Source organism: Protopterus annectens, chromosome 11.part0, assembly GCF_019279795.1.
Source record: "Protopterus annectens isolate FY-2018-M chromosome 11.part0, PAN1.0, whole genome shotgun sequence".
Lineage (NCBI taxonomy): Eukaryota > Metazoa > Chordata > Ceratodontiformes > Protopteridae > Protopterus > Protopterus annectens.
In genome coordinates this window covers 984,424,392-984,445,876 of record NC_056745.1, presented here as the reverse complement: position 1 = coordinate 984,445,876, position 21,485 = coordinate 984,424,392, and the positions used below count along the sequence as shown (strand labels likewise).

General features: G+C 40.2%; 1 protein-coding gene across 2 annotated transcripts in view; it reads right to left on the bottom strand.

The window, feature by feature from the left end:
* PCLO (piccolo presynaptic cytomatrix protein) overlaps positions 1 to 21,485 on the bottom strand; it is a 2,606,742-nt gene that overhangs the window by 431,899 nt on the left and 2,153,358 nt on the right. For both annotated transcript variants that reach the window (XM_044088356.1, XM_044088355.1), the window contains one exon: positions 8,612 to 8,683. In XM_044088356.1, the coding sequence (XP_043944291.1) occupies positions 8,612 to 8,683 (72 nt within the window). The remainder of the gene's footprint in view (positions 1 to 8,611; positions 8,684 to 21,485) is intronic.

Below are 21,485 nucleotides of genomic sequence, written 5' to 3'. Positions count from 1 at the left end.
ATTGACCACCACCACACAACACTAATCATGAGACACATAACTCTCCTAAACAGTGTGCCACTCAATTAAAGCCCCTAAGGCAAAACAGCATGCCCAACACACTAGTCATAGGTGACTCGATAGTGAGGCTCACTGATGTCCAACTCACTAGGCTGAATAAGGAGAAAGTAACAGTCAGCTGCCTGTCAGGTGTCAGGATCCACCACATAACACATGCACTCAGGTCCCCCAACAACAGGTAGAAATATGACTCTGTCATTGTACATGTGGGTGTGAATGACCCGAGACGTACCTCCCTGGAGTACATGAAAAGGGACATGGAGGAGCTCTTGGATTATGTAGCACAGGCAGGGATGACCCCAGCCCTGAGCAGCATCCTACCATCACCTAGAATGATACCACAGTATGAGCAGAAAATGGTTGATTTCAACAATTGGCTAAGTTTCTGGTGTCATTCTAAGGGGATCTAGTATCTGTCTGCCTGGGATGACATGATTGATAGACCTCGATGCTTTGCCAGAGATGGCCTGCATCTGTCATGTCTGGGCTTTTGGATACTGGCCAAGGCACTTGCCACTCCTATATTGTCTTTTTTAGGTGGTGTTCCAAACAGAAAATTACCACTGTAACAGCTACAAACAAATGCAATCTGAGGGTCATGCTGCTCAATGCTAGAAGTCTAAATCTCAAAATGCACTTGCTCGAAGCACTCCATTCCCTCCAGTACAACTGTTTTGAGTGTGTACCTTTAACTCCTAGTGGGTGTGGCCTGAGCCTTTAAAAATGAAGTTATCACCTTACAATTCTAACAAATACTCATTGACAGAGGTCAAATATCAATACAGTTGTGTTTGCCATAATGTGTGCTTCAAGATAAAATATTCTGACACCTTGTATGTAGCATGGTTTGTGAATTATTAATGCAAGTATGAACAAGTAATATTTGACGCCTAGAGGAGCAGTAGGAGGTAACTGTAGATGCACCTGGAGGCGTCACTCAGATGTAGTGATGGAGAACATCGACATTTGTGCTGTAACAGAGACCTGGTTCAAGGCAGCAGAAAGCACCCCTGCACTACCAGGCTATAACTCATTCCACACCTTTCGGCCCCAGAACTTGGACTGAAGCTCCAAAGGCGGTGGTGTTTCCATATTCATAAAGGATGCCCACACCTCCAGACTGGTAGCCCAACATAATGCATTAGAGATACTTCAGGTGCAGCTAACATTGTGTAAGACAGTGATTCAGGTCATAGCCTGCTATAGATTACCAACCATATCCCAAGACTCACACTCCATGTTCCTAAGCACCCTGGAGAATATTAGGGTTCAACCTAACACTCTCATGCTGGGCGACTTCAACTACCCCTCCATTAACTGGGAAAACTACTCATGTACCAATTCACATTTCCTGGAATTCATTAATTCCAATGCCCTGGACCAGCTTGTTCTTACCCCCACTAGAGGTAGCAACATCCTTGACCTGGTCCTTACTAACATGGGTGACCATTGCTCTACACCAATAGTCAACTTCTCCCTGGATAGATCCGAACACAAACTAATCACCTTTGAAATCCTCACCCCCCCCCCCCCCGCAAAGGTAACCACCATGAAAAACTTCTCCAAAGCTAACTTTGGGCTCCTAAAAACAGAGGTAGCTAACTTCTCGGCACCCATGCAAATGGAGAATAGTTGCACGACCGCCGGATCATACACCAATGCACTGTATGAACACATACACAAATGTGTAGATCTCGCCATATCCAATAGAACCAAGATGCTCTTCTCCAAAAAAAGGAAGCCAATCTGGTGGTCCCCTGCAATAAACAAACTCTACAACAGAAGGAGGAAACTGATGTGGAATAAAGTGAAGTCCCAAGACTGGAAAACCTCCCTTATCAGCCTCAACAAAAAGTTGAGATCCCTCATCAAATCCTCTAAAGCTAGCTATGAAAACAGAATTGAAGCAGATAGCAAAGAAAACCACAAGGCCTTCTACAGTTATGTAAAGAATCTCCATGGCAATACCCAGATTTGCTCTGAGCTACTGCACAATAGTACCTACTATACCGAGCCAACAGATACTGCCAATATACTGGCTGACAGATTCAGTGCCAACTTTATCCCCCCCAAAAAAAAAACTAATTGCAAAATCAGTAGATTACCAGGCACCCAGTATTACTGCTGCACAGGTTAAAACAGCACTGTCCAAGGCCAAATATACAGCTTCTATGGGACCTGACAATATCCCAGGCTGTGTTCTACATGAACTACAGAGTGAACTGGCACTTCACCTGAGCGCCCTGTTCAATCACAGCCTCACCTCAGGCTTTGTTCTTACTGAATGGCACATTGCTACAGTCATCCCTCTCCACAAAGGAGGAGCAACTACGGACCCTGGGAACTACTGCCCCATTAGCCTGATGAGTCTGATATGCAAAGCTATGGAAAGCATCATCACAGACCTAATAAACAAGGATATAGGGAATCTCCAAACTCTGGATCCCACACAGTTTGGTTTTGTGAAGGGTAGATCATGCCTGCTCAACTTGGTTGACTTCTTTGAGTCAGTAACCAGAGCTGTGGATGAAGGCAAGGTGGTTCATACAGCCTACCTTGATCTGGCCAACGCATTTGATACCACTCCCCACTCAGGAATCATAGAAAAACTCACTAAGTTAGGCATCTACCCCTATATCACTAGGTGGGTTGCAAACTGGCTCACAGATAGAACCCACAGTGTGAAAGTAGCTGACTCCAAGTCAGACTGCCGACCAGTCACGAGTGGAGTCCCACAGGGTTCGGTCCTGGGTCCTCTCCTGTTTGGTATCTACTTCTCTAAAGTCCAGGCTAACATGAAGGGACTTTGGCTGGCAAAGTTCGCAGACGATTGCAAGTTGGGAGCTATTATTAACTCCCCAAGTGATGTTGACATCCTACAGAAAGGCCTCATTGAGACCAATGAGTGGTGTCAGAACCATGGCCTTAATTTCAATGCCAAAATATGTGTCCTCATCCCCTTTGGGAAAAAAAAACAGATTCCCACGAATTACCACATCAATGGTAGTCTACTGAACACAGAAGGCATTATAACAGATCTGGGAACACAGGTTGACATCAACCTCTCTTTTGACCACCACATTGCCACTGTGGTCAGAAAGTCCTTCTATGTGGCACATCTCATTACTAAGGGTTTTGCATCCAGGAAGAAAGAGATCATTGTCTCCCTCTACTCATCCCTCATTAGGCCACTCATTGAGTACAATGCCCCATTTGGCATGTACCTCACCAGACACCTGTAACAACTGGAGAGGCTGCAAAAGTACCTAACAAAGAGGATCCTAGGCCTTAAACACTTGTCCTATATGGACAGATTCAAAAAATTCCAAGTATTCTCTGTCATATCGCCTACTTAGAGGCGATTTCTGCTTGACTTACAAAGCCATGTCTGACCCAGCTCTGTTAGAAATGGTACATCTAAAGAAATCCCAATCCCTCCGTACCACATGGTCCAGAGACCTCAACCTCATTACCACAATCAACAGAATGTGCTGGAGGGACAGGTTCATAATGCAGAGACTGCCTGTGCTATGGAATAGACTTCCCATACATGTTAAAAAGAGCACCTCACTGGCCCTCTTCAACAGAAATTTTGATGAATGGATGGGAAATAGAAAATTCACCCCGGGGATCACTCCAGTGGCTCTACTCGACAGAGGCACTGGGAAATAAGGTCAAGGGCTAGGCTTGTAAAGGCTACAGGGCCATTAGCCTAGTACACACCTATGAACCTAAACAAGTCGACCAAATTTAAGACATGATCTCCCCCTTAATGAAGCCAAACTGTGTGGGATTGAGTGTTTGGAGGTTGCCAAAGTCCTTGTTAATGAGGTCCATGATAATCGTTCCATGGCCTTGCAGATCAGGCTAGTTAGGTTGATGGGTCTATAATTTCCAGGATTGGTGGACGCTCCACCTTTGTGCAAAGGGATGATGGTGGCCATCCTCCACTCAGCTAGGACAAAGCCAGTACTGACTTTGGTTGAATAGGGTGCCTAATGCTGCTGCAAGGTCCTACCTGAGTTCATGTAGGATGCAGCCTAGGATGGTACTGGGTCCTATGGAGGCTGTATTTTTTGCCTTTGAGAGAGCAGTGATGACCTGTTCCCTAGATATAAGGGGAAGGGCACAGGTACTGGGGATATACTGATTTACTGATAGGGGGGAAGAGGGGTGAAGTTTTCACTAACTGTCAGACAGCAAGTTTGCTATATCTACGGCATGATGTAAGATCTGGGAAAGCCTTTCATTTTTGAAAAGTCTCAGGAAACAGTGTGAATATGACAGAAGTAAGAAGCATAACACTGTTCTTAACATAGGATCAAAGTTGCACCAAACACTGTTTAACAGTGTAAAAACACCTCAGCCAGCATAGAGACATACAAAAGTAGAGGACCTGAGAGATCCAGTCTGTCTACCTAGCCTCCAGCTAGGCCAGTTAAGCTTCAAAAGAACCCATATCCATATGTTGGTGGGCATTTAAATGTAAAGCAGAGTTTTTAGTTAGGTTCTACTGGCCAGATGTCATGAAAGAAATTTTAAACTTTTGTACTGGACCTCTTGAGTGTTAGTGGACACTCCCTAATCTAGACTTTAGAAATTCATGCCTATAATCAAGGTTCCATTTGAAAGGATTACAATGAATATCATAGGGCATCTAACTAAATCCTCCAGTGAGTACTGATACATTACTGGTAGGGTTGGAATATGTTACCCAGTTTCCTGAACTTATTCCCTTAAGAAACTTAATGCAAAAGCAATTACTAAAAGTCCCATACTGCTATTTTTCCATGTGGGGACACTGGAAGAGAATCTAATAGAGCAAGGTGTAGCCTTCATGTCCAATAGGCACCTGTATCACAGTCTCCAAGTAAAGAAATTAATGACCTTGGTGTATCACACCCATATGGGTAAGTTGGTAGAGTGGTTTAATCATAAAATCTATGTTAAGGAAAGTCAGTTGGAAGAACAGGAAAGAATGGGAACATCCACAGCCTTATTTAATGTTTTCAGTTTTAGAAGTATCTGAAGCCTCTACAGGATTTAGTCCCACTGAGCTATCAAATGGTAGAAGGCCCTGAGTATCTAAGTGCATAGTGACAGAAACAAGGACGGAAGGAAGGAAAGACATTTTTTAAGAGTGTTGTAAGGAAAGGCTGAGAGTAATGATGCCTATTGTGCTCAAACACACAGGACACATGTGAGCCAACAAGGAGTCTATATAGATGTGTCTGGAATAGGTATCATCAGGTGTGAGACCAAATCTTACTTCTGGTACCCACAATGATACACAAACATTCTGGTCAAGTGGCAATGGCCACATGAAATAATGGAATGAGTAAATAAGGTGATTTATAAAACCAGACAAACAGAAAATCAGTGGGCTGAGCAAACTTATGATATAAATGTTCAAATGCCCTGGATGGAGAGCCAAGTAAATGTGGTAAGCATGGTAACTGAGGTTAGTGACTGCTAATAACAGAAGTTAAATTTTCCATCCCACAGATGGTGGTGATGAAGACCTTTCAAAATCTTAAAGGATGCAGAGCCAAGGATTCCTTCTGAGGAACAGAGGTATTTGTTCATAGCTGCCAAGAAGGATAACTTTTATTAGACATCATACAGCGACACTTCTTGGACAACAAGTTAATCTAAGACTCTGCACAGTGCTGAAAGCTCAGAAATAGGTCGTCAGAGAGGAAATAAAGAAAATTCTGAAGTTAGGGGTTATTAAGAAGCCTACTGGTGCCTTGAACAGCCCCATATTTTCACAAGTGTATAACTTCATAGGTTCTTACTAAACGTATAGCCAAAGGAATCCATCAGGAAATTTAGCCACATCACCCAGTACTAGTGGGAGACAAACAGTGTCCTGTATTAAGTAGACTTTCTCCACATATCCCTGGTAAAAATTTTCAATCACCTATTCAGTCATCTGGTTTTAAACGCTGCTAGGGAAAGTACTCTCCTTAATAGGTAAGAGTGGCCTATTCCAGAAATGGGAGTTACTTGGGTTAGATATGTGTCACACCATCTGGTGTTGTTGATGTGATAGTGTACATTTAGATCTCTGGAATGGGTCTTTGCTTTACCATTTTTTCTCTTTAGGTGATGCAGTTAATTTCTATTACAGAAAGCATAGGAGTCTGAACTTAAGTAGAGGGACAGGATTTTTAGTCTGTCAGAATAATTAATGGTACCAACACCTGAGATCTTTTTGGTGAGTAAATGTTGAGCTTTATCACACTGGTTTAAGGTGTTTGGTTAGGGACCTGCTGAAGGGTGCATCATATTCAACAAAAGTCCCAATGAAGCATGAATAAAGTGGGACTATAACTTCTTAGGGCTTTGAAAACACATCATGAAGGATAACTTGTGCAAAGTAGAAGGATATCCTAATTACCACAGAGACATGATGGACAAATGCGACTTTGTTATCAACATACATACTCGCATCCCTCATGACTGAGTCAGATTTATGTGGAATCTTATCTATAAGGAAAGCTTTAGTAATGCTAATTGTACCAAAGGAAACAATACAGCATTTCTTGGTGTTAAAAGTAAGCCCAAGACTAATACACCAAACATTTGTTTGGGCCAGCCCTTGCATGAGAATTTGAGTATGGGGGGTAGTCTGCAATCATCAGTAAACTTGGTTAGCTATAGCCTCTTGATATCACCCTTTATGTTGCAGAAAAATATACAAAATAGGAGGAAGCCCAGGGCAGAGCCCTGTGGGACACCTTAGTGACATTCTTCTGTCTAGAACAAATGGTTTCTATTCTAGCAAACTTTGTATGGGTTAATGCTGAGTTGAGAGAGTTGGCCAATAATCTTAATATAGATTATAGGGTCAAACACTTTGGCAAGAACCATATAAGCAATGTGGATTGTGCGGCCCTTAACCACGGCTTTAGTAACCCTTTCAAATAACTAAACTAGGTTAAGCAGCCATGATCTGCCTTTTACAATGCCAGATTATTGTGGATTACGGTCATTTATATCATAGTTTACCAGTTCAGCTGCAATGCATTCTATAACCTTGCAAACCCCACTAGAGAGACTAATAGGCCTATAATTTCTAGTGTCAGTAGAGGGACGACCTTTATGCAAGGGCACTACAATTGCCATTCTCCACTGTTTAAGTTCCAAAACTGGATCATATAGTTAGATTCTATAACAATTTTAGAAAGCTCAATAGCATCTTGAAGGCAGCTGTCTTATGTCCAGTACAGGTGAGCTGGTTGAGTGGTTGAAGAAGGCTGGATTCCTAACTACTCTTTATTTAAATGAGTAAATGGCAGGTTTCCTTATCAGAGAAGGTTAAAGAGAAGGCTGTGTTTTCTATGTAGGATGGATTGTTTCAATATATGGTCCTCCCATTCGATCTTCAGAGGGCTCTGGTCATGTTCCAGAAGCTGATGGTCTGAGTGCTGAAGCCTCATGAACCATAAGCTGGATGATGCTCCCAACCATTTGAAAGAGTTGGATTTTCACAAGAAGTACAGGCAGGTCTCAGTGTTAGTGATATGAAATGGAATGTAGGAATTACCTTGGATTTATAATTGGGAGAGGATTAATTAAGCCACTGCAAGCAAATGCCCTAATGCCAGACAGAGAAGTAGTTAAGAGCTTTCCCAGGACTGACTGGAGATTACTGGAAGTTTACCACTCAGTTTTCCTCCATTCTTTATCACCTTACCAGTCTGACTAAGGGGAAGCTCTCTGAGCAAGGTAGGTGGATGCCGGAGCCCAACAAAGCCTTTTACAGTCTTTGTGCTGAACCACTCCTGATGTCGCCTAACTACTCATAACATGCACACATGCTTTAGCAGTTGGGTTGCAACCAGTGCTGACTCAGAAGGTGGGAAATGAAGAACATTTGTTTGTTGTCTCAACAACAAGCTAAGTAAAACAATGTCAAAATACTCCACTATGAAGAGAGGGACTATATCTGTTTGTGTGTGTTAAAATATATCTTAATAGGTCTACATTTGATTGTCAAAAACACACTTTCTCGACAACCAGCAGATCGATCCCATTTAGGCGAAAGTGCACTTTCGCTAAAGCCGATTCTCCAAAGCACATTACAGTGGGGATAAGGAAATATATCCTTTTCCCCACTGTAGTGCGATCTCGAAGTTAGAATATTTAAGTAGGGGGGGTGTGGGGGGCACAGCCTTCCCATATGGAGGGTGCAGGGGGGCTTGTCCCCCTGCAAAATAATGTTTAAAGTATTTTTTTTTTTTTCTGGTTCGGAGAACCGGCTTTTGCGAAAGTGCAGTTGCAATGTAGTGCACTTTCTCTTTAATGGGTCTTGATGTTTCTTGTTTGAGATTGTGAAATTTCGATCAAGAAACATAGACCCTTCTTAATATGTGTGTGTGTTGTCAGGTTATTTACCACATAAGTAACTTTAAAGCATTCCATTTTGTAAACATTGTATCAAGAACTTTATATGTTAATGTCTGAGTCATTAATAAGGCTGGGAAAGACTTGCATAATCTAAACTTTATGAAGTAAAATAAAAAAAATATATATATATACTGACCTCGCCAAGGAAATCATTGGATGAGAATCTATCATAATCCCAGACAGTCACTTCCAGTGTTTTCTTCTTCAGCTACAAGAGAAATCAAAACTTATTCATCATCTTTGTCATGCAACTACTGTCAAAAGCTTCAGATACATGTTTTGTCAGCAAATAGTGGTCACTGCAGTTATTGTCAAAGTAGCAGGTCAATGCTTTGCACCAGTACATCATCCTTACTTAAAGTAAATTTGTTTACAGATTGACAGAGGTACATACAAAAATAAAATATCTGATTGACTATTCTGCTGATAATATTTATTTATTTCTTGTGAAACCCCAAGAAGTTGCATTGTACTATACGTAGCCTAGGATGAAAGAGAAAGAAACACACTGTAGAAGTAGTGATAGCACTAAGGACAATGATGTTAGAGAAAGAAGTGGGCTCAGAGCAAGTCACTAATGATATGATTAAGATGTTGAGTGAGTTAGGGGAGAAGTGACTGACTCCTGAGGTTATTCATAACAGTACAAAGAGAAAGGTATATCCCAAATGACTGGAGAATAAACATTCTAGTGCAATTGTACATGGACAAATGGGACACCACAGTGCTATCAAACTGCTGTCACACTGCTACAAATAGTGTCTGTGCTCACAGACAAGTTCCCAGTGAGAATGGGTGTGCATCAGTGGTCAGCTGTGAGTACCCTACTGCTCATATCATTCATAGACTACATTAACAAACAGGTCAGAGGGAGCAAATCAACAAAGCTGCTGTATGCAAATAATGTGGCATTACAAGCAAACTCTGTACAGGAATTCCAGCAAATGGCAGGGTAATGGAATGCATAACTTATTACACATGGCAGAAAACTATTCACAGACAACAGTTGTCATGGCAACAACTTGGGGAAATCAGAATATACTTTAAATTGAGATAGAATGGAAAATAGTGGAACAGGTTAATAGCTTCAAGTATCTGAGAGGGATGGTTGAGGACAGAGAATGTCTGACTAAGTTGGTCAAAGCCAGAGTCAGAGGTGCTGCAGTCAAATGGATTAAATGGCAGAGCAGTGTGTGATAGAAGAATGCTAAAGAATTTGAAAGGTAAGGTGCAAAACACAGTGGTGCAACAATTACTTCTGTATCCTTCTTTGTGAGGGCAGAACACTTGAGAAAAGCTAGACGTAATGGCGATGAACAGCCTGAGATGTTTAGTTGGATGTATACTGTTCTTAGATATTAGTCTCTTCCTATTGTTGTATAACCTACTTATACTTGATGTCCACCAGTGTGGCTTGTTTTTTTTTTTTTTTTTGTAACAACCTTGTTTGAACTGTTCAGGTACAGCCAAGTCTATATATTTGTACAGATGTTTATACAGGACATTTGTGTACCGCTCTGTATAGGAGTCATTGCTGACAGTAGTATCAGAGGGTTTGAATCTATTTATGCCATCGCTTAGGAGTCTATAGTTTGCTTTGGAGAAATGTTTCATCTTTTTTGCTCTTGGGGGGCAGGTATGATTGTTACATCGAATGAGACTGATTCATGATCACACCTTACCAGGAAGGCAACACACATGGGGTAGTGCAGAGACCCCCTATGTTGGTGAGTAATAAGTCTAGGACATTTGAGCCCCTTGTTGGGGTGCAGACTATCTGTTCCAGAGCATTTGTATTAACAAAGTCCAAGAACCTTAGGGTGAGAGTGTTTGTGCTCACATATGACTCCCAATCGATGAAGGATAGCTGAAATCACCCATGACAAAGGTGCTTGGCTACTCATGTAGGTGCAAGTAGGCAGAGTGGTTCTCATGGTTCATGGTGGGGGTCCTATAGCTAACAATGATATGGAAGGGGGTATTCCTTACAGTTAGTTGGACTTGGAGTAGCTTTAGGGAGTTGTACTGTTTGACCAGTCTCAAGAAGTATTTATCTTTAATGAAAATGGATACACCTCTGCCTTTGGTACTTTCACTCTCGTTTTGAGGTCTGAACATGTGGAAAGAATTGTAGCCTTGCATAACTGGGGTGCTGTCTGTGGTCGTGAACCATGTCTCTGTGACTGCACAGACATCAGCATCTTCTAAGGTAAGGAGTGCTTCCAGTGAATTCAGTTTCCAGTTTAGACCCTTAGAATTAAGCAGCATAACCTTGAGTTTGTCTCTAGTGGATATTTTTTACATCAGGAATTTTGTTGCTATGACATTGCCTAAAAAGGCACTATGGGGGAGGCAAGTACATTTGCCAGTAACCAAAAGCCAAGAGACAACAGGTGAAGGCCATCTCTGGCAAAGCAGTGTGGTCTGTTGACCATATCTTCTCAGGCTGACAGATACTGGATCCCGCTGATTTGACATGAAAAGCTAAGCCAATCGTTGAAGTCAATCATTTTTTGTTTATATTGAGGCATCATCCTGGGTGAAGGTAGAATGCTGCTTAGGGCTAGGAACATACCTGCCTGGGACACATAATCTGAGACCTCGGTCATGTCTCTCTTTATATAGTTCAGGGAAGTGCATATCAAGTCATTCACTCCAACACGGACTATGACACCGTCATAATTGTACTTGTTGTTTTGAAACTTGAGTGTGTGTGTCTCACTATGGACTCACCTATGACAAAGACATTTGGTTTTGTGGTGTTTTGCCTTCGGGGCTTATTGGCTGAGACACTGTTGTGTGTATTATCATGTGTAGTGGATTCTGTTGTGTGCAGCAGGTTGCGTATTAAAAGTAATGACAACTAGCATAACTGGGTGTAACAGAATAAAACAAAATTAAGTAGTCTGAATCAGATTTCTCTTCAAACTAGGAATGTTATGTACCATGGGAGGGAGTAAGTTTACTTGTAGTTTACTTATATGGTTAACTATTGGCTTTTTGTGTTTATGACAAATGAAATGAGTTACTAGGCAACAATTTTTTTATTTTGTTTTCATACAGCCATTATTCTAAAGATCTGGGTTATTGTGAATATCACAGAATTTCTTCTTCGTTCGACTTTTCCCAGTTAGAGGTTGCCACAGTGGATCATCTATCCGGTCATGATTGGCAGTGGAGTTTTACGGTGTTGAGTTGCCAGCCCGGCGCCCAACCTTCCACAGAAGGCACACACACGCACACACTCACACCTAGGGCCAATTTAGAGTGTCCAATCCACCTACTGCATGTCTTTGGGATGTGGGAGGAAACTGGAGCACCCAGAGGAAACCCACACAACCACAGGGAGGACATGCAGACTCTGCACAGAAGGCACCCCATCCAAGAATCAAACCGGAGAACCTCTTGCTGTGAGGCGACAATGCTAACCGCTGCACCACCGTGGCACTGTGAATATCACAGAATAATAACTGATAAAAGCAATATGTATGCAACTGATATAAAATGTATTCTTTAGAATATGTTTCTTTAAATGTCAATTATATCAATAGTTGAGTAAGAGAGGTAGCTTGATTAAGTATTTAAAAATGCATACATCATAAGTGGTTGTTTTACAAGAAACACATTTGTTACAAGATGATAATCTTAGATTATAAACAAAGGAATATACAGTACTAACAAGTTCTAGCTTTAAAGAAAAGAGAAAGAGTACAGCAATCATATGAAGAAATAATTTTATAATACCAAGGATTATTAACTCATACAGTGATGGTAAACGTATGGTATATGGGCATTATTGAATATCAAAAAGAATATTAACCTTAACAAATATGCATTGGAGTCTGTGAACTGGAGCTACATTCTCTAGGAAGTATTGGGAAACTGAAACTTTAGTTATGAAGAGAAGTGCAATAACTGCTGGAAACGTTAGTTGTGTACTTAAAGAAAACAATACTAATGCAACTGAACAAACTAAGAATCTCGGTAACGGCTAAGGCTTTAGTAAACTTTATTGACTTGATCTCATAGATGTTAACTTTTCTGAATCGATTTTTTTTTTGTTTTGCACTCATTACAATTACAACTTTGGTTCACAGTTAAGACGTGATAGGGTATATATTTAAAAAGATTTGGTTTCTAAAATAGAAAAGGTAAAGGTGATAACATGTTCTTTATCACATCACAATACAACTGCTAACACAGTGATAAATCAAAGAGAATCAGGTCATTTTAATAGACTGCCAGCTTATATAACAAAGTTAAAACATTGTATAGAAGTCATTTTCTATTATAAATGCAACAGTTCTTGGACTTATAAAGATGAAGTTTATGAAGTGATCCTATGGGACTCAATGAAACCATACTTGTATTGCAGTGTCTTTACTTGGTATTACAACAAGAGAAAGCAATGGGATAAGGACTCATTGTAACTGCAATGGAAGATAGACAAAAATAACGTTATGAATACAAAAGGGGGAAAAATACTTATTTGTATAAATTAAAAATGTGAATGTGGACTTTCAGAAGATCCCACAGCATATACTTTTCAGAAGTTTAAAAAAAGTTTAACTACATTTTTATTCCCTATCTCCTAAAAGCTCACTGAAGTTAGCTCTTAGATCTAAAATGACAACAAGAACAAATCACTTCAATAATATATCTATCCTTTCTTTCTTTTTTTATTTACTTGTGTGAGCAAGGAATCCCCTCACTCCAGCTAAAAGCAAAGAAAACTCTAACCAGCAATCATCCAAAAATAGACTGCAGCCCCAGATTTAACTGCAGGAACCTTGTTGTTGCCACTTGTGTAGTGTAGGTGCCAGCTTTTGTGACTACTGTTCTGCCTTGTTAAAATCTGTTACAGTCAGCTAGAGTGTATACCCCAGGGGCAACAGCTGCAAACCTTCTTCCTCTTAGCCCACCCCCACCCCTTTCATCCATTTCACTGTTGATAATTTGTTGTATGTTAAGGTATTTAGTCCCTCTCAACAGTCATAACCTTCAGTCCCTCTTCCTCAATACTTGTTCTTCACTAAACACCAAACAGAGGTGCAAAGTCTCCAGCTGCTTTTATCTTTAGCTACATTGTGTGCAGCAAACAATGAGCAAAGGGGAATACAAATATAAAAAAGAATAAAATCTGCCATTGCAGACTAGTAAGCTGCATACAACTTCTACCTGTGCTGTACTCCTACACATAGTTTTTCTTGGAGAAACCTTCCAGTCCTTGAACAAGGGTGCCTGTATGTCTACATTATTTCCTTGGCTGTCCTTTGATAACTAGCTAGGTTAGCAGAGTGCCTTGGATTCTCCCCTGCTACTTTAAATTCCAATTGATGGTTTCCCTCCCTTCCCCCACCCCCAAGTGATTGCTCAGGTACAACACACCAAAGGTTTTTAAAAACCCTAGATGCTATATTTGCTCTAATTGCAGCTGAAAGCCCTCCAGGTGTAGCATCTTTGCTAAGTGTCCCTGGACTAGCTGATAGTTTTTTTTTAGCTTCTATCTGGAAGGTGTAGCCTCGCTCTGTTCGCTTCGCTCACTTCGCTGTCCTCCCACCCCCCATATCTTTACCTTTATACCTGTCCATACAACCACACCCCCCACTTCCCCCCCAAATCCCCCACCCCTCTACTTCCTGTTCTCATACTACCTCCCTTCTTTGCTCCTCCCCACACTTACCTACTATCCACTATCAAAGACTACTATACCTTACTTCCACCCCTTCCTCTCATCCTCTGTTCTACATCCCATAAAGTGACACGTCTCTTACAACTCAAACTATACTCTTACCTTCTCTACTCCTTATACTCTATCACCTCACCTCCTATCACTCACAGTTACCTACTCCCTATTTCCATCCCTCAAACACCACTCTTAACTCAAGTACTACACCACAACCCTATCTACTAATTTGTCCCTCCATCGTTCCCCCCACCACTCCCATTCCTAAAATAAAAATATCTCCCCCTCCTCTTTAAAACAAAAAAACAAAGTCTACGTACTCAAATTAAAACCCCATTACAAACCTCTACTTCTATCTGGTGACATTCATCCTAACCCAGACACTACCCTGAACAATAACCCCCCTGTATCTAAACCTGCCAACCCCTTCAACCCACAAAAACAAGTACAATTCTGCTCTATCAACATCAGGAGCCTTGTAAATAAAGTTCAAGAACTCCATGCTTGAATAGCTAACTATACTCCTGACATAGTTACCCTAACTGAAACATGGTTAAAACCACACCATCTGGACAGTGAAATCATCCCTCCTGGCTATAGTATCCTTAGATTAGATCGACCTAAAAGAAAAGGAGAAGGAGACTCCATACTCTACTCCAATTGTCTCTCCCAAATCAGTTCCACACTAGACTTACCCTCCTTCTCACCAGCTGAACTCCTACTGACCAGCTTCAAACTTAACAGTTTCAACACCATAACTGTCACAGCAATCTATATTCCCCCTGGTGATAATATTAACATACCTGATAACATCCTATCTCACCTCTCACATACCATCCACAATTAAATAATTATACTGGGAGATGTAAATATTGATTGGCTTACAATACAAGCTCCCAACACTACTTCCTGTATAAACCTACATGGGTTTGAGCAGCTAATCACAACCCTAACCTACATTAATAAATCTTATCTACCTAGCTCTCTTCTTAACTGGATATTGGTCTCCCACCCTCAAAACTATCATAACTCCCAAACACTTCCAAATGCCCTCAGCAACCACTGCCCTATAACAGTTACCAGACAAACTCCCCACCTTACCAAACCTAACAAATTTATTACCACCCACTCACTTTCTCACTTCTGTCCTAACTCCTTTATTCACCAACTTTCCAAAATTAACTGGTCTTACCTCACCACTTTTCCTTTAGATGAAGCTGTCCACTCCTTCAACACTACATTCCTAAACATTCTTAACTCCCTTGCTCCTTTTCACACAATTAGAATCAAATCTAATACTGCTCCCTGGCTCACTAAATCTACTAGAAACCGCATGAAAGACCTGGATAGGATTTGGAAAATGTGGACTAAAACTAGGACCCCTTCTCTTCTTCAGAAATATAAAGAACTCAGAAATAAAATAATAAAAAAAATCATCCACTATGACAAAATAAACTTCTATGCCATTCCTCCCTCTACTCTTAAATCAGACCCAAAGAAATTCTGGAGCTCTATTAAACAGACTCTTCATCCAGGAAACCCTTCCTCTCCTAATCCATGTCCCAATGCAACACCTGAAGACATAGCCAACAAATGTAACAATCATTTTATAAACTCAATAACCTCCATAATAAATCCCCCCCCCCAGAAACAACACTAGCACCCCCACAAACTCTATACCTCTTCCAACCCTAACTCCTTCTCTCTAAAAGCAGTATCAACTAACTATGTAAAGTCATTACTCTCTAAACTTAAACCTTGCTCCCCATCTGTTGACAAGCTACCCTCTTACTTCCTGCAGATTGCCTCTGAACCTCTTGCCTATCCTGTAATCTTAATCTACTGATCCATTTCTGAATCCTATGTCCCCACTGTATGGAAGAATTTCTTTACTCTACCCATTCACAAAGGAGGCAACTCCTCAGACATATCCAATTTCAGACCAATTGCCATACTCTCTCCACTCTCAAAAATCCTAGAGAAATGCATTCACAAGCAGGTAATGCATTACCTTCACCAGGAAAACCTTCTCACACCCACACAGCATGGTTTCCGTCCCAAGCATAGTACAACTACTGCACTGATATCATTCATTAACATAGCCTCCCTAGTTCGTGATAACAATAAACTTGTCTCATGCCTATTTCTTGACCTTTCTAAAGCCTTTGACACTGTCTCTCACCCACTCCTTCTAGATAAACATACTAACTTACATTCTCTCCCCCTACTATCTCCTGGTTCTCCAGCTATCTCTCTACCCACCAGCAATCAGTTAATGGCTCTCTGCACTATCCACCCCTCTCACTGTACAAATGGGAGTCCCCCAAGGGTCCATACTTGGACCACTACTCTTTAATATTTTCACCAACTTGCTCTACTCCTCTTGTCCTCAGTCATCTATTGTGCAATATGCTGATGACTCAACTGTTATAACCATTGCTGACAACCCAACTGACCTCCACTCAAATACCCAGGCATCCTGCCACACCATTGAGACTTGGCTTAGTGATAACAAACTAATACTTAATCCAAAAAAAAACTAAGCTCCTACTCTTCCTCCCTAAAAACATCACCACACTCAAAAGTGCATTAACCATCTTATCCTGCAACAACACTATAATCTCAGCTGAATCTAGTACTAAATTGCTAGGTGTTAGAATAGATGATCAGCTTAAGTTTGATCTCCATATTACTAACTCGGTAAAAAGAACTCATCAGAAACTTGGACACCTTTTCCATAGCAAGAAATACTTAACTAACACTGCCCGAATAACTCTCTCCCAGGCTTTATTACTCCCAACACTCCTGTACAGCTGCCACATATTCACAAACCTAAATTCTACACTTATTTCCAAGCTTGAAACTACCTATAATAAGATCACTAGATTTGCAGCTAACCAAACCTACAAGTCACACCACTGCTTAGCACTACAACAACTAGACTGGCTAGAATTCCCTCAGCTGCTCCAACTACACCAACTACAAATCATCCACTCTATCCTCTATCTACCCTCCTTCTGCCCCAGCCTCTCCACTATCATATCCAAATATTCCTCTGCTAGGATGCTACGCAGCTCAAATCAAGAATTATTAGACATCTACAAACCCAAAACCAAAATAGGCTGCCTTCTCTATAACTATAACCCAGCTACATCCTGGAACCAACTCCCCTTGGAAATAAAATCCCTCCAGCATAGCAAAAGCTTCAAATTAGCTACAAGGAATCACAAGCATCTGCCTAACTATTAACAAATTTTTCTCTAAGCAGCTTAAATAATATTGTAACTAGTCACATTTTCTTCTGCTAATTGTTGAAAACCTTGTTTGTAACAACTCACATACTTGTCTGCCAATTGTTAATACTCTGTATAATTGAATTGCCTGAGAAGCTTTTTTTCTCTCCAGGTTGCTGCTTGTAAGATCCTACAGCTGATTGTTACTACAATGTTACTAAAATTTAATAAATTGTTTTCTAGTTGTGAGGAGCTTTTCTCCGCGGGTCTCTGCTGAAAATGAGCCAAAAGCTCAGCTAGACTAACCCGGTTAACAAATGTAAAATAAATAAATAAATAAAATACATTTACTGCATTTGTTTACTGGGATGGTTCACTGGGCCTAGGTGAGCCTATTTTCAGTGGAGGCCCAGGGAAAAAAGCTCCAACATAAAATGGCAGTACATACAAGAAATAATATGCATTACAGATTACAATACTGTTACAATGGAGTAAAACACTGAAGTTGACACGAATACAAAGTTTATACTGCCATACTAATTAGGAATAATGTAATCCCAATGGTTCTAAGTTATATACATATTTTCACACTTTATAGTAAATTTGTAATTAAATCAAAACGTGCTTCACCAAAGTATTAGTTTAAGGGTGTGCACACTTATGCTACCAGCTTATCGTACATTTTTTTATTTTTTATATTTTTTTCCCCTAACAGATTTGTTTGTTTTTCAATTGAATTGTACAGGTTATAGATCACATTAAAGGTGGGAAAAGTTTTGAAATGATTTATCGTGGTCTCATTTTTTTATATCACAAAAAACTGGCATTTTAACAGGGGTGTGTACACTTTTTATAGCCACTGTATATTAAAACAGGCTTCACAGTTTTTAAACAGTTTCAGTGAATTTAGTGAAAATAACCTTCAGTCAAGAATACTGATAAGAATAGAATGTGCTGTACATTTGAATACATACAAATGTTGTTTGTATGCTACAAAGCTTGGGAACCAAGGTTATAGAGGCATGCAGAAACGTACAGGGTTTAAGTGTTATTAGGAAATACTTCAGACACAGTTAAGTTTGTTCATTTTTGGACTGATGTCCAGATAGTCATGGCAGTATAGTCCTCAGAAGGCAGTACAGACACTTGGTTATGATTGCACAAGTCAGGTCAAATATCCAGCACTTTAGAATATTAATTATACTATTCAGGAGGAAAGGAATATAAAGAATATGAATGCAGAGGACTGTTTCAGTTTATCAGCACTGTTACAGCATTCTTAACTGAGCTACAGTGCGTGCAGACTTTATTCTGAAAAGAACAAAAAGATTTGGCCCATGAGAGAGAGACTGGAACCTGTTCAGCACAGTTCTGGGTAAAAGATACAGACATTCATTCCAGTTTCCTCCAGTTGTTTTCAAATAGTCCCAGTATCCTACAGTCATACCAATTTTTCACTGTCAAGCCAGCCAAGAGCTGAGCCTAAAATCTTCAGATCCACAGTCACTTTCTTAAAGCAACTTCAACTTCCTTATATGAACATGCATTTTCTAGTTAAGTCAGACAGTAAATCTCAGAAAAGTTTAAATACATCACTAAATGTAAAATTCATAAATATGTCAAACAGTACTTCTACAGGCACCAGTAAATGTGTGGCTTAAAGTTAAACATTGGGTAAAGCAGTCTAAAAAAATGTGTTCCAGAAATTTTACATCTTTCTAGATGCAAAAGGGTTAAATCTCAGAAGCAGACTGCAACAGATTCTCAGAATGAGTCGCTTCTGTCAGTATGGTTTCAGACTTAAATAACACAAGTTCTTGTTTATAGTCTTAAAAAATCAGTGTAAATGCTATATCATATGTAATTCAAAATACAGTGTTAAGTTGCACTATTGCACATACAGATGTAAACACAGTCAGTGTACTTAACATGCAGATTTCAGGACAAGACAGAAGCAAACTGTTAGAAAAATATGTATTAATGTGTGTGCTTAATGCTAATTAGAAGCTAAAAGTGTTAACACGTTTTTCATTTTATTTTATATATACTATTTAATATACAGCTTAGTTTTATATTAGACTAAAAGATGCTTTTGAAAACTGCAGTGTGCTTTCTGAAACTTGCAAGATGCCCTCTGACCTAGTAACTGCTAGCACAGCAAAATTCATGTTTATGCCTTTTGGAAATGTACTTGAAAAACAGGTGATTATCTGCTAGGTCAGGAAGCAATGAATGAACAAAGCTATATTCTATAATGTTATGATTTTGAACAATTAACTCTGTTCGTGGTATGAGAACGTGCACAGCTGCAGAAGGAAGAGATAAAGACAGACAAAGAACTGTTGGAGAAATGAACTGCAATCTATACTTGCTTTTTGCTCAAATTAGCCATAGTACCTTGAATGGTAACATTGCATATATCTAACCGGTGGTAGCCAAGGCCACGTTGTTTTTCTTAGGAAGTTTCTCACAAAAATTTATAGTACAAGCAGAAAAGCATGAAAACAACTGCTATGTAATGATGATGTTAAAACTTGTGATCTGCTACGTCAGCTTGGTAGGCAATGTCTTATTAGAAAATGTATAAAAATGCTGGTATTTCCTGATTCTAGTTAGACAAACTCTGTATTAGCACATTTCTGTCTCCTTGCTGCAAAATTAAAGTGCCTTAACCTGAACCTACCATGTATTGATCATTTTTAGAGTATATTTTTCCTTTGACAGATTGGTCCTTCGGACCGGAAACATCTCTCGCTCTAGTTCAGATTAGATGGGCCCGGTGGCATGAAACCGTACGGGGAAGAAGCCACATTGGTTCTTCTGCTTTGAAAAGACCTCCGACTGAACTGTCGTTCAAAAGTGGCCAGCCACTGTTTCTGATCTGCGGTTGGAGGACGAGTCAACAGTTCCGGTGGGATCAAACACGGAGGCTCAGGTAAGGAGGAATTTACCTTTTTTCTGTTTTAGATCAGGGACTTGTTGCAGTATTTTGTTTTTGTCAGGGAAGATCTGTAAAGTGCAGATCAGGGACAAAAAAGATTGCTGTCTTGTCATAGATCAGGGAAACAGAATAGGTAGGCAGTTATTCTAGATAAACTGTAAAGAAGTGTAAATCGTGGTACCACGAGATAAAAAGGGTTATGTAACAATTTCTAACTTAGCTAAGACAACATGGGAAATAAGTGCACAAAAAGTTCCCGAGATCCGCCCTTAACCGAAGATGCGAAATATATGCAATTACAGCATGCCGACAATGTTAGATACCATACAAAATGGGTTAATAAATACAAATTTGATGGTAATTTAGATAAACCTTCACTTATCAAACTTGTCAAACAACTTAAAACAGACGCAAAAGGTCAGCTAAAAAAGCAACATCAATTAGGAGTCCCTCAGGCACACAGGTGGCTTGAGGAAGCAAACCGCAGGGAAAAAAGAATAAAAATTCAAAAGCAATGTTTTTAGATAAAGTAGACAATAACTTGGTAATAGCAACAGCCCCTCCGCCCCCTCCGCTTCCCTTACCAGAATATGAAGTGAGTGGACAAGCTGATCCACCTCCGCTATATTCGGCTGTTCCTGCAAAACCAAAACCGTTTGTCAGAGATCCTATCGAGACCAGGTCTCGAACATGCAACTTAAGAGGGGATATTGAATTGTATGAAATAAATAAAAATTTACAAGCTATGAGTGAAGAAGAGATATGTCCACTCATAGAAGTACCAAATCCTCAGGCAGGACAGGACCCAACTCTTCTAGTATATAGACCGTGGACACCGGAAGACATCCGGAAAGCCACAGACGGAATTCCCCATCTGAAAGTTAATTTTAGAAAATTCTTAGAAGACTTACAGGGCATGAGGTTAAGTTACCATTTAAATGGAGAGGAAATAGAAAAAATAGTCAGACAAATCGTGGGTCCAGATTGGCACATAATAGTGGCAATTGGAATCCCCATGACGCAGAACTTAGGCCACTCCCACATAGTAACGCAGAACTGGATAACAGAGTGAAAGGTCTGACAGACCGAATCTCTGAGAAATGGAAGCCTAGGTCTGACTGGACTTGCATTAATCAATGCATACAACAAG